This window comes from Ursus arctos, unplaced genomic scaffold, assembly GCF_023065955.2.
Source record: "Ursus arctos isolate Adak ecotype North America unplaced genomic scaffold, UrsArc2.0 scaffold_37, whole genome shotgun sequence".
NCBI classification, from domain to species: Eukaryota; Metazoa; Chordata; class Mammalia; order Carnivora; family Ursidae; genus Ursus; species Ursus arctos.
The window spans coordinates 6,075,512-6,089,326 of record NW_026623053.1 but is presented as its reverse complement, the minus strand read 5'-3'; the positions used below and the strand labels follow the sequence as shown (position 1 = coordinate 6,089,326).

At 62.5% G+C, this 13,815-nt stretch overlaps 1 protein-coding gene across 1 annotated transcript; it reads left to right on the top strand.

Moving 5' to 3' along the window:
* Window positions 1-444: 444 nt before the first annotated feature.
* On the top strand, window positions 445-13,550 carry ZFHX2 (zinc finger homeobox 2). Its single transcript, XM_026486526.4, has 9 exons — window positions 445-2,522; window positions 2,682-3,199; window positions 3,741-3,981; window positions 5,278-5,352; window positions 5,762-5,820; window positions 7,419-7,619; window positions 8,105-8,231; window positions 8,406-11,879; window positions 12,142-13,550. The coding sequence occupies exons 1-9, from the start codon at window positions 473-475 to the stop codon at window positions 13,122-13,124; spliced, it is 7,728 nt and encodes a 2,575-aa protein (XP_026342311.2). The 5' UTR covers window positions 445-472; the 3' UTR covers window positions 13,125-13,550.
* The last annotated feature ends 265 nt before the right edge of the window (window positions 13,551-13,815 follow it).

Here is a 13,815-nt window from a genome sequence, read left to right as displayed (position 1 = left end):
AGATTCTATTTACTTATTTGAGAGAGAGAGAGATCCAGAGAATGAGTGGGAGGAGGGGCAGAGGGAGCAGACTCCTCTGGGATCATGACCTGAGCTGAAGGCAGACACTCAACAGACTGAGCCACCCAGCCGCCCCCCTTTTAGCTTTTTAGCCTAAGCAACCAGATAAATGGAGATACCAATTTTTGAGATAGGAAAGATGGGAGGAACAAGCTCAGGGGAGAAATAGAGTTCTGATTTTGGACACGTCAAGTTTGAAGACTGTTAGCCCTAAGGTGAAGCTTCACGCTGGCAAATGGGTACCTGAGTCTGGTGCTCTGGGAAGAAGAGAGTGGGGCTGGAGTAGCTGGAGGGTCGGCTGCCTGGCCGGGTGTCTCTCCTGCCAGCTCACGGCCCCGCTCTCTGTCCACGTTGCCCCCACAGGGTACTGGCTGTCACGCTGAAATGAACCGCCGGCCCTCCTCCGTCTGCCATGGCTACCCTTAACGCACCCTCCACCAGTGGCACCGCCCCCACCCCCGGGCACGATGCCCCGTCCCCGCCTCCGGACACCTCCTTCCCCAGCACCCCCGCTGATCCTGTCACCAAAGATCCCCCTGCTGCCCCCTCCACCTCTGAGAGCATGAGGCCCTCAGAGCCAGGGGGACAGGCCCTGGAGTCGGGCTGTGGCCTTGTCCCACCAAAGGAGACTGGGGAGCCCCGAGAAGAGCCCGGCTGTGGTGGCTTCTCACCAAAGGACCTAGGAGTGCAAGAGGACAAGGAGCAGGAGGACGAAAGGGGAGGACTCCCTCCCGTGGACCTAAGCAACCATTTATTCTTCACAGCTGGCGGCGAGGCCTACCTCGTGGCCAAGCTGTCCCTGTCAGGTGGCAGTGAACTCCTGTTACCAAAGGGCTTCCCCTGGGGCGAGGTGGGATTCAAGGAAGAGCCTGGCCTGCCCCTCCTTGCCCACCCGCCCCCTGCACTCCTCACTGCCCTTCACATCCAACATGGCTTTGACCCAATCCAAGGCTTTAGCTCTTCTGACCAAATTCTGTCCCATGATACCTCAGCGCCATCTCCGGCCACCTGTGAGGGAAGGGATGGAGCCTTCTGGAGCTACCAGCTGGCTCCAAATCCACCCGGAGATCCCAAAGATGGCCCTATGGGGAGCAGGGGAGGAGACCACAGGGCACTCTTCTGGCTCTGCCTCCTGTGCCGCCTGGGTTTCAGCGGGCCCCAAGCTTTTCTGGGTCACACACAGTCTCATGGGGTGACGCTAACCCCTGCTCAACACCTGGGGCTGCCCGGTAACCCAGCCGTGCTCCAGGCGGGAGATGAGGGCTGCGTGGCCCTCCTAAGCTTTCTGGAACCAAAACCACCCGCTCAGCCCCCTTTAGAAGTCCCCCTTGACAAGAGCGGCACGGTGACCACAGAGGCGAATGTAGTCCAGCCCGAGGACAGCCCCCCTGACGCAGAAGCCCAGGCTCCTGCCCTGCCCGTGGAAGAAGTCCTGGCCCTCAGCCCGCCCTCCCCGCCCACCACCCCCGCCACCTGGGACCCCAGCCCAACCGAAGCCAAAGAATCGCCGATGGCAGCAGGTGAGGCGGGGCCAGATTGGTTCCCCGAGGGGCAAGAAGAGGATGGAGGGCTCTGCCCCCCACTCAACCAAAGCTCACCCACCTCCAAGGAGGGGGGCACTCTCCCTGCCCCGGTCGGCTCCCCCGAAGACCCCAGCGACACACCACAGCCCTACCGCCTCGCCGAAGACTACAGCCCGGCCCCTGCGGCCTTCCAGAGCCTCAGCCTGTCCAGCCACATGTCTCTGTTACACTCTCGCAACTCCTGCAAGACGCTCAAGTGTCCCAAGTGCAACTGGCACTACAAGTACCAGCAGACCCTGGACGTGCACATGCGGGAGAAGCACCCCGAGAGCAACAGCCACTGCAGCTACTGCAGCGCGGGGGGTGCGCACCCCCGCCTGGCCCGCGGCGAGAGCTACAACTGCGGCTACAAGCCCTACCGCTGCGACGTGTGCAACTACTCCACCACCACCAAGGGCAACCTCAGCATCCACATGCAGTCCGACAAGCACCTGGCCAACCTGCAGGGCTTCCAGGCGGGCCCCGGCAGCCAGGGCAGTCCCCCTGAGGCGTCACTCCCACCCTCGGCCGGGGACAAGGAGCCCAAGACCAAATCGTCCTGGCAGTGCAAGGTGTGCAGCTACGAGACCAACATCTCCCGCAACCTGCGTATCCACATGACCTCTGAGAAGCACATGCAGAACGTCCTCCTGCTGCACCAGGGGCTGCCGCTGGGCCTGCCCCCCGGGCTGGTGGGGACAGGCCCCCCGCCCCCCGCAGGAGCGGCCCCCGCCACCCCTCCCGAACTCTTCCAGTACTTCGGGCCGCAGGCCCTGGGGCAGCCTCAGGCTCCCTTGCCCGGCCCCGGGCTGAGGCCAGACAAGCCCCTGGAAGCCCAGCTGCTTCTCAACGGCTTCCACCCCCTCGGAGCGCCAGCTCGCAAGTTCCCCGCCGCAGCTGGTAAGCAGCCTGGGCTCCGTGCCTGCTTCCCCTCCTCCCTTCCCTGCTTCCTTCCCGGGGCTGGCCCCCCACCGGTAACCCCAGCTCCTTCAGCACTGTCCTCATTTGCCCACCCGCCCCTTTCCTTCCTTGGGCCACTCATCTGTCTCTGTCCCCCAGCCCCTGGCAGCCTCTCCCCGGACACCCACCTGCCTCCGAGTCAGCTCCTGGGCTCCTTGTCCGACAGCCTGCCCAGCCCGCCGCCCCCGGAAGACGGCCCGCCCCCGAAGGTGTTCCGCTGCCTCGTGTGCCAGGCCTTCAGCACCGACCGCCTGGAGCTGCTGTTCTACCACTGCAGCGTGGGCCGGAGCCTCCCCGAGGCCGAGTGGAAGGAGGTGGCCGGCGACACCCACCGCTGCAAGCTCTGCTGCTACGGCACCCAGCTCAAGGCCAACTTTCAGCTCCACCTCAAGACCGACAAACATGCCCAGAAGTACCAGCTGGCCGCCCACCTGCGGGAGGGGGGCGGGGCCGCGGGCTCCCCCTCGCCGGTGCCCCTGGGGGACGGGGCTCCTTACGGCTCCGTGCCCCCGCTGCACCTCCGCTGCAACATCTGCGACTTCGAGTCCAACAGCAAGGAGAAGATGCAGCTGCATGCGCGGGGTGCGGCCCACGAGGAGAACAGCCAGGTCTATAAGGTGAGGGTGGGCGGGGAGGGCCCGGCGCCCCCAGGGAGAGAGAAGCGGACAAGGGCTTGGGGACGCACCGAGGAGACCCCCACGGGTGGGCGAGCTATGGGAAGAGCCGGGGTGGCAGGACGGGATAAAATGGCAAGTGTGACCCAGGATCGTCAACTTCTGGGAGACGGGTGCGGAGAGGAGACCAAAGGCTGGTGGGCTCAGACAAAGTGAATCCAGTACTTTATTCGGCTTTTCTGGTGTTGGAGGCTGGGGGGGGGGGTGTCTGTCTGCTCAGGCCATCTTGTCACCAGTTCAAGAGGATGGAACCAAATTCCATTCACCTACCAGGAGGGAGTCCAGGATTGACAGGAGGAAGAGAAGGAGATGGGGGAGAAAAAGTAGTAATATCCAGGTGGCCAGAGGAGGGGAAAAGGGGGGTGCTCAAGAGGGCAGACGGGATGGGCAGGGAGGGGGTGCTGCTGGTCAGGCTCCCCTGGGGGAGGCAGAGGGGGCCCCCGAGATCTGGAGGGGCCTGAGCAGCCTCTTTCCGCGCTTCCAGTTTCTGCTGGAGATGGAGGGCGCGGCGGCCGGGGCCGAGCTGGGGCTCTTCCGCTGCCTGCTGTGCGCGTGGGAGACGCCGTCCCGCCTGGCCGTGCTGCAGCACCTCCGCGCCCCAGCGCACCGCGACGCCCAGGCCCAGCGGCGCCTGCAGCTGCTGCAGAGCGGCCCCGCGGCCGAGGACGGGCTCTCGGCCCTGCAGAGTATCCTGAGCTTCAGCCACGGGCAGCTCCGGACTACCGGTGAGGAACAGGGGACCGCGAGGGGGCGGGAGCCGGGGCTGGGGAGAAGGGGATGCCAGGGAGGAGAAACGGCTCTGTGCGCAGGCGAGAACAGGTGGAAAGGAGCCAGCCGTGAAGGGGTGATAAAAGCGGACTTGGGGAACAGTGGGGCGGCCCAGCGACGGGGGAAGCAAGAGGCTCTTGGGAGGGAGGAGGCAGAGAAGGGCAGAGGCTTTGCTGGGTGGAGAGTAGAGAACAGGAAGGGAGGTGAGGAGGCATCACCCAGTGATTCCGAATGGTGACTGGTGTTCCAGCAACGCTAGGTGTTGGGGGCGGCAGGAGCTGGTCAGGAAGGAGAGAGGAAGTAGAAAAACAGAAGAATGGAATCCACTTCGGGCCCGGCCAGGGCCTGTCGGAAGGAGATGGGAGCCGTGGGCCTGGCCCGAAGGCAGCAGGGAGAGGAAGCCCTGGACGAGCTCCCCAGCGTCTTCCTGTCTCCTAGGAGGTCTTCAGCCCAAAGGCTGGGCTTAGGGTCCCCCTTAGGCAGCTGAGGTTGTACCAGCAGAGACCGAGAACAGCCAGCCAGGCGCCATTGATCCAGAGGGTGCAGGAGAAGAGCCTGGAAGGGGCAGTCAGAGGTGGGCACGGGCATCCGGGCTCTGTAGGGGCCGGCGGCGGGCCAGGGTGAGGGTGCGGGCAGCAGGAACCAGGAACAGGCGGCATTGACTGGTGCTAATTGAATTGCCAATATGCTGGCTGGAGTTAAGTGCCGGAGGGGCCCGATCAATAGCTAATGATCCTGGCGCAGGGCTGAATGGAGTTAAGGAACTTTAACACTTTAATTAGGCTGCCACCGAAAATAAATTCCTACACATCTGTCAATTCTTACTTGAGTGGTAATCTCCTCTCCCAGCTAGACCTGCCGCCTCCCGCTCGCCGCACCTGCTTCCATTCGGCCTCACCTTCCTTCTTCAGTGCCCCTCCCTTTATGTTTCTGGGCTCCCTGCTTCCAGGACCAGTCAAGATGGGGAGCCGAGTTGGGCCCCGTCTCTGCTGCCTACGGCCAGACCTGTTTCCTCATCTTGGAATGATGGGGGCTGGCCTCGCAGAGAGGACCTCTTAGGCCCTCCTAGCTCTAACCCTGCCATTTCTCCTTCATCCTCTATTTCTTTTTGGCAGCTTTTTGTCCTCTCCAGCCTGTTGGCTCATCCATCCATCTTCTCCTTCTCCTGCTGCTTGTCCTGCTTCGTCTGCCCTATGTCCCCCCTTTCCTGATGCTTCACTCTTTTAAGCTGACTCTCCCCTCCTCCTACACAGGGAAGCCTCCTGTCACCCCCTTAGCTGAGCCGCCCACCCCTGACAAAGATGCTCCGAACAAAACAGAACAATTGGGTGAGTTGCTCGGCTGGTCCGTTTTCCTCCATCCCTGCCCCCTGTTCCCTGCGCCCCTCTTCCTCATACATTCTGAGATGCACAGGGGTGCCAGTAATCCAGCTGCCCGGCAAGGCCTCCTGGGCGCAGGGAGCCAAACTGATGCAAGAAAGCGCTCACCAGAGGGAAAGGAGGGGGAGCCCCAATAGGCTCAAAGCTGGCCATCCCGCTAACCCGGGGTCAGCCCTGTCGGCCCTCCTCTCCCTGTATTTGAGTACAGCTTTGTACTTTCCTGCCTTTTCCCCTTTCCCTAGAGCCCAACCCCTACCCTGGAAGCTCTCTGCTACGAATGAGGTCATCTTAAGGGCTGGGGGTTCTGGAAGGGAAGAGGGAGGGCTGTCAGAGTCTCTTTAATCTTCTCCCCTTTCAGCTTCTGAAGAGGCAGAGAATAAGACTGGCCCTCCAGGAGACAATGCCAACCAGACCACGGTCAGAACTGGGATAACTGGGAAAAGCTGGGGTGGAGGGTCTGGTGTTACGGAGATCTGTTCATATTCTAAAGCCTAAAATTCTCATTGGTAGAGCTTGACACACGGATTTCAGACTAAAGGTAGATGACATTTTGTCAGGCCTGTGACTGCCCTGGAACACCACATTGAGAAACGCCACCTGGGGCCAGTGATGTGTTCAGCCCCACACGGGGTGGAGCACAGAGGGCGCAGACGAGGGAAAGCAGGACTTGAGGGAGAGGGGGCAGCAGGAAAGGCTGCAAGCAGGTGGAGGGAGCGGGGAAGGCACAAGTGAAGAAAAGAAAAGAGAGAGCCCAAACCACAAGCCCGGCTGCTGCCCAGCTCTCTACTCCTGTCAGGAGCGGAAAGACAACTAGACACGGATGGTCGTCTCCGCAGAAGGCCCCGAGCCAGCAGGGAAGCATCCGCGCACCTCCTTCCTGAGGCTAGAGGCCCCAGCCCAGATGACTGACCCACAGCAAACTCGGCGGCTCTCCCAGTCTCCTGGCCTCGGGCCTCGGCCTGGGCCAGGCAGGACCTGGGTGGTTTAGCCTGGGACCGGGAAGTTTGATTCTGAGGGGGCTCCCAGCCTGGGTTCTGAGGCGCCACGCTGGCCCTCACGGCTCTCCACATGGAACCTCAGCACGCAGAGTTACTGCTGGCCAGGCCCTCCTCCTCGCTCCTGTTCCCTCCGGCAGACCCATTCCAGATGTTCGCTCCTCCAGTGGAGGGCATTATAATGACCATCTGGATGCCTTGCCTTTCGGGCCATTCCCTTCCCGCAGCACGTGGGCTAGGACCAGTGGCACCTGCCGGCGGGAGAGGAAGCGAGCCGGGGAGACGGATGGCAGGCTGGAGGTCAGGCAGTCAGGTGACTAAGGCGGAGACAGGGCCTTCCCTCCGCCCCACCCCTCTGGAGGTGTGGGCGGGAATGCGCCAGCGGAGGCAAGCCAGAATTTTCCTGGGCCGCTGGGGGAGCTGTGGTGTTTGTTTACATTAAGAAGGGGAGAAGGAAAAGAAAGTGGGAGCTGCTTATCCTCTGGGAGAATGAGCCGGCTTCTGAGCAGACAGGTAGGGAGGGCCCGTCTTCAGGAGACACTCAGGTGAGGGACCTCGGAGAGGCAGAGCCGGCGGGGATGAAGGAGGCTCTGGGTCCAGATGTGCATAGGGCAGGGGAGCCGGTTCCGGAGAAGACGGGTGAGGGCGGGGGTGGGTAAGAAGAGCAAACTCAGTCCGGGCGAGGCAGGTACAGGGCCATACTGTTAGCTGGGGAAGTAGGCAAGGCAGAAGAGACAGGAAGGCCAGGCCAAGTAAAGACGGAGGCCAGAATGGAGGGAGAGGCCCGGACAAAGAAGGCAGGCAAGGGCAGGTCAGCCTAGGCCTTTGTCCCAATCGAAGGGAAATGAGGGAGGAGCCAGCTTCTTGCCTCGGGCTGGACCTTCCTGATGCCTTCGTTTGGGGTTCCCTCCTCCTAAATCGGGTGTGGGGGAGTCTTGCTGTGTTCACACACACACAGGGCTGGGTGATGGCGGCCCCCCCTCCCTGACGCCTCCTCCACCTGCCCCTACGTGTCCCCAGGTGTTCTGCTGTCCGTACTGCAGCTTCCTGAGCCCGGAGCCGGACCAGGTGAGGGCTCACGCCCTCTCCCAGCATGCCGTGCAGCCCAAGTACAGGTGCCCGCTGTGCCAGGAGCAGCTGGTGGGCCGGCCCGCCCTGCACTTCCACCTCAGCCACCTTCACAATGTGGTGCCTGAGTGCGTGGAGAAGCTGCTGCTTGTGGTGAGTACTGGCTGTGTGAGGACCCAGCCGGGAGGCCCCGTTCGGGCCAGGTAGGAGGGAAGAAAAGGCTGGGCTGTCCTGGCAAGAGTGTGTGTGTGTGTGTGTGTGTGTGTGTGTGTGTGTGTGTGTGTGTGGCGGGGAGGGTAGTGGTGAGGAAACAGCATTTCACAGGTTTGAGGGGGTTTCAGTGTTGGGGGGAACCTTAGCAGAGCTTGTCTGGCTGCCTCTGCTCGCTGGTGAGGGAGCTCAGCGTTTCGTTCATTTCCATGCGGTCCTGACAAGAGCTGTCAGCAGCAGGCACGGGCTGAGGCACAGGAGAGGCAACAGCCCAGGCCCTGTCCTCCGGGAAAAAGCAGAAGTTGGGGGGAGCATGTCCAGGAGGAGGCTGGAGCCCCCACAGGGGCGGGCACAGGTGCAGAGCAGGGCCTCGGGAGTAGCGGGGCGGGGGTGGTGCGGAGCGGTCACTGGGCTTTTTTCTGTTACAGGCCACAACTGTAGAGATGACCTTTACGACCAAAGTGCTGCCTGGGCCCACTCTGTGCCCGCTGGGGGATGCCCAGGAGCCCCCTGCTCCTGGGCCAGAGCCTGCACCCAGCAGAGAACAGGGAGCAGGTAAGAATGGGGACGGCAAACCTGCCAAGGTGGCAGGGAAAGGGGTCCTGGGCTCCACAGACCAAGAGAGTTTGAAGACAGCCAAGGCAAGGATCGGGTGCCCTAGATACTGGGTGGGTGGGGTCTGATTTCAGACAAAGGTCCCTTCTCATGGCACCCTTCTCTCTCCCTCAGAAGGCCCTCACCTGAGCCCCGAAGCCAGGCCTGATCCTCTTCCTGAGCCTCCCCCGCCCTCAGCCGAGGCCCCAGACAAGCCCCCGGGAAGCCCCGGTCGATCCCCTTCTCCAGCCCCATCTCCAGCTCCTCGGCCTGATGCCCCAGTGGAAGAAATGGCCCCTCCGCCCACCGTGGCTGAGGAGGAAGAGGGGAGCGTCGGGGAGCCCCGCCCTGCAGAGCCCGCTCCAGCGGACTCTCGCCACCCTCTGACCTATCGCAAGACCACCAATTTTGCCCTGGACAAGTTTCTTGACCCTGCCCGGCCCTATAAGTGCACTGTGTGTAAGGAGTCCTTCACGCAGAAGAACATCCTCCTGGTCCATTACAACTCTGTCTCCCACCTGCACAAGATGAAGAAGGCTGCCATCGACCCGTCCGGCCCTGCCCGAGGAGAGGCGGGCGCCGCGCCTCCCACTGCGGCCGCCGCAGACAAGCCCTTTAAGTGCACGGTCTGCCGAGTCTCCTACAACCAGAGCTCCACCCTGGAGATCCACATGCGCTCAGTTCTGCACCAGACTCGCTCTCGGGGGACCAAGACGGACGCCAAGGCTGAGGGGCCAGAGCGCGGCCAAGAAGAACCCAAGGAGGGCGAGATTGAGGGGGAGATGGGCACTGACAAGAAGGGCCCTGACCCTGGTGGCTTCATATCTGGGTTGCCCTTCCTGTCACCTCCCCCACCCCCCTTGGACCTGCACCGATTCCCAGCCCCTCTCTTCACCCCACCAGTCTTGCCCCCCTTCCCTCTGGTGCCCGAATCACTGCTTAAGCTCCAGCAGCAACAGCTGCTCCTGCCCTTCTACCTCCATGACCTCAAGGTGGGGCCCAAGCTGGCGTTGGCTGGGCCTGCACCCCTGCTGTCTCTGCCAGCTGCCGCTCCTCCGCCCCCGCCCCCGCCCCCCAAGGCTGAGCTGGCTGAGAGGGAGTGGGAGCGGCCCCCCGTTGCAGAAGAGGGGAATGAGGCAGGGCCCGCCTCGCCCCCCAACCCAACGCCCAACGAAGCAGCCCGTACTGCAGCCAAAGCCCTTCTAGAAAACTTTGGCTTTGAGCTGGTGATCCAGTACAACGAAGGAAAGCAGGCTGTGCCCCCTCCTCCGACCCCACCCCCGCCAGAGGCCCTGGGGGGTGGGGACAAGCTGGCCTGTGGGGCCTGTGGGAAACTCTTCTCCAATATGCTTATCCTCAAGACACACGAGGAGCACGTCCACCGCCGATTTCTGCCCTTTGAGGCCCTGAGCCGTTACGCTGCTCAGTTTCGAAAGAGCTATGATAGCCTATACCCACCCCCTGCGGAGCCCCCCAAACCTCCTGATGGGGCCCTGGATTCATCAGCTCCCCAGCTGGGCCCTCCCTTCTTGGTCCCAGAGCCTGAGGCAGGGGGGACCCGGCCCTCTGAGGAGCGGAGCCGGGCAGGACGCTGGCCCCCAGAGGAGGAAGAAAGCTCCAGAGGCAGTCTGCCTCCCCTAGTGCCCGCAGGCCGCAGGTTCTCCAGAACCAAGTTCACAGAGTTCCAGACCCAAGCCCTGCAGTCTTTCTTTGAGACCAGTGCCTACCCCAAGGACGGAGAGGTGGAGCGGCTCGCAAGCCTCTTGGGCCTGGCTAGCCGTGTGGTGGTAGTGTGGTTCCAGAATGCCCGCCAGAAAGCACGCAAAAATGCCATCGAGGGCGGGCCTGTGCCGACTGGAGGTGGCAACGGGGGAGCCTCCGGCTGCAGGCGCTGCCATGCCACCTTCTCCTGTGTTTTCGAGTTGGTGCGGCACCTCAAGAAATGCTACGACGACCAGCCCCCTGAAGAGGAGGAGGAGGAGGCAGAGCGAGGGGAAGAGGAGGAAGAGGTGGAGGAGGACGATGCAGAAGAGGAACAGAGCGCGGACCCCCCCGCAGGGCCGGAGGGTCCCTCGCCAGGGCCCCCGGACAGGGAAGAGCTGAGTCGAGCAGAGGCCTCAAAGACGGGAGGCAAAGAACCTGAAGGGAAGGCCCCTCCCTCGCCGTCCCCGGTCCACACTTGTGACCAGTGCGCCGTGTCCTTCCCCAGCCAAGACCTCCTGGCCAGTCACCGGCGGCTACACTTCCTGCCATCCGTGCAGCCCAGCACCGCCCCGCACCTCCTGGATCTGCCCTTGCTGGTGTTTGGGGAGCGAAGCCCCCTGGTGGCAGGCACTCCGCCAGCGCCGGGGCCTCCGCTCAAACGGAAGCATGAGGAGGGCAGCCTGTCCCCGACGGGCAGTGAGGCAGGGGGGGGAGGGGAGGGCGAGCCCCCCAGGGACAAGCGCCTGCGCACCACCATCCTGCCGGAGCAGCTGGACATCCTGTACCGCTGGTACATGCAGGACTCCAACCCCACGCGCAAGATGCTCGACTGCATCTCTGAGGAGGTGGGGCTCAAGAAGCGAGTGGTGCAGGTCTGGTTCCAGAACACCAGGGCCCGGGAGAGGAAAGGCCAATTTCGAAGCACCCCTGGGGCGGTGCCCAACCCAGCAGTCAAGCCCCCCGCCACATCTGCCCCTGCAGCCTTCCCCAAGTTCAGCCTCTTGTTGGGCAAGGTAGATGATGGGACTGGGAGGGAGCCCTCAAAGCGGGAAGCACCTGCTTTTCCCTACCCCCCGGTTACCTCTGCTGCCGGGCCCCTGCCTTTTCTACCACCTGGGAAAGAGGCTACCACCCCAACACCAGAGCCACCTCTACCTCTCCCACCGCCCCCTCCACCCAGTGAGGAAGAGGGTGCAGAGGAACCGGCTAAAGCTTCTCCAGAGAGTGAGGCTTGCAGTCCATCTGCAGGGGATCTCAGCGACTCTTCTGCCTCCAGTCTGGCCGAACCGGAGTCCCCCGGGGCTGGAGGAAGCAGTGGGGGAACAGGAAGTGGGGCTGGGGTTCCGGATGGAATGGGGCAGCGGCGCTACAGGACCCAGATGAGCAGCCTGCAGCTCAAGATCATGAAGGCCTGCTACGAAGCCTACCGCACCCCGACCATGCAGGAGTGTGAGGTGCTGGGGGAGGAGATCGGGCTGCCCAAGAGAGTCATCCAGGTCTGGTTCCAGAACGCTCGTGCCAAGGAAAAGAAGGCCAAACTGCAGGGGGCAGCAGTCGGCGGGGCTGGGGGCAGCAGTGAGGGCCCCCTGGGAGCCCAGCGCACCAACTGCCCCTACTGCGACATCAAGTATGATTTCTATGTCTCCTGCCGAGGCCATCTCTTTTCACGCCAGCACCTGGCCAAACTCAAAGAGGCAGTCCGGGCCCAGCTGAAGAGTGAAAGCAAGTGCTACGACTTGGCCCCAGCACCTGAGGCACCCCCGGTTCCCAAGGCCACACCTGCCACCACACCTGCCTCTCTGCCCCTCGGGGCTCCCCCGGCCCTGCCTCGCCTGGCCCCGGTCCTCTTGTCTGGCCCAGCTCTGGCCCAGCCCCCGCTGGGGAGCTTAGCTCCTTTCAATTCAGGTGAGTGGGCAGTTGGGAGGGGTTGGCCTTCAGAGAGCATCTCTCTCTAATGACATGCCCCTCTTTTTCCTCCTTGACTCTTCCCACCTCCAGCTTCCTGTGGCCTTCCTTGGTTTCTGGCTCTTCGGGGGAGAGAGGGAGGGAAGGGCACGTGGCAGCCAGGTGGTGGGAGTGGGCAAGGGCGTGACTGGAGGTGGCCTACAGCAGGAAGGATGACAGGCTGGAGGGGGCTAATCCTTCATCACTCCTTTCATCTTCCTAGGCCCTGCAGCCTCCTCTGGCCTCCTCGGCCTCGCCACTTCAGTCCTGCCTGCTACCACAGTGGTCCAGACTGCTGGCCCAGGCTGCCCCTTACCTCAGAGACCTGTGCTCGAGCAAACTAACGCCTCCACAGCAGGCACCACTGACCCTGCCCCAGGCCCCCCTGCTGAGCCCCCTGGAGACCAGGTCTCTGGTGAGAGAAAGCCAGTTGCGGCCCCCACCAACTCCTCCACTGACGCCCTCAAGAACCTCAAAGCACTGAAGGCTACTGTCCCAGCCCTCTTAGGGGGCCAATTCCTGCCCTTCCCATTGCCCCCTGCAGGGGGGGCGACACCACCAGCTGTCTTTGGCCCCCAGTTGCAGGGGGCCTACTTCCAACAGCTCTATGGCATGAAGAAGGGGCTATTTCCCATGAACCCCGTGATACCTCAGACCCTCATCGGACTGCTCCCCAACGCCCTCCTCCAGCCACCACCCCAGCCCCCCGAGCCCACAGCCACAGCGCCTCCAAAACCTCCTGAACTGGCTGCTCCAGGGGAGGGGGAGGCCGGGGAGGCTGATGAGCTGCTGTTGGGCAGTACTGGCATCTCCACCGTGGACGTGACCCACCGCTATCTGTGCCGCCAGTGCAAGATGGCATTTGATGGGGAGGCCCCAGCCACTGCTCACCAGAGATCCTTCTGCTTCTTTGGGCGGGGCTCTGGGGGTTCTGTGCCCCCCCCACTGCGGGTGCCCATCTGCACCTACCATTGCCTGGCATGTGAGGTGCTGCTGAGTGGGCACGAAGCCCTGGCCTCCCACCTGCGCTCCTCGGCCCACAGGCGCAAGGCGGCCCCACCCCCAGGGGGCCCACCCATCACCATCACCAACGCCGCCACTGCCGCCACTGCTGCTGCTGTGGCTTTTGCCAAAGAGGAAGCAAGATTACCTCACACGGACTCCAACCCAAAAACTACTACTACCTCTACACTTCTAGCTTTATAAACGGATAAACCAAGATGGGGGGAGAGGGGAGGGCCTCAGGGCTCCCTCTCTTACCCCAGGGGGTGTTTGGTGGGAGCTCAAATCCCTCACCCCAACCCTTGGCTCCGCCCACCTCACGGGAATCTTTCCATTCCCACCCTCAGTGGGCTTCACACACCCCACCTCCAGCAGAGTCCTGCCTCCTCCCCCCGCGCCCCCAGCCCCCAGACACACACTGTGTCCTCCTCTGTGGCTCCTTGCCCCATGTCTTCACAGACGCACCCATCTTGTCATCCTGACGGTCCGCTCATCTCTGCCCTGCCCACCACACATCTATCCTTGAATCCGTCTTCCCACAATCTTATCCCCACTGGATTCACCCCCAAACATAGTCAACCCCCGCAAACACACACACACACACACACACACACACACCCACACACCTGTTAGCCCATGCTGTTCCACTGACTGAGAAAACACCAAAAAAAAAAAAAAAAAAAAAGAAGAAGAAAGGAAAAAGAAAACCCAAGACAAAGAAGGGGGAAGGAAAACAAACTTTGTTACTCCCCCTTCCCTCTCCCCACCCCCTTGTCTAGAGCGCCAAGCAGCTCACAAACTTTCCAAATACCCAGTTGGCTCCCAAGGTTGGAGCCTGGGATGGGCAGGGAGCCCACAAAACTCTAACCAAACTGGAGGTTGGCAGGGGGAGAAG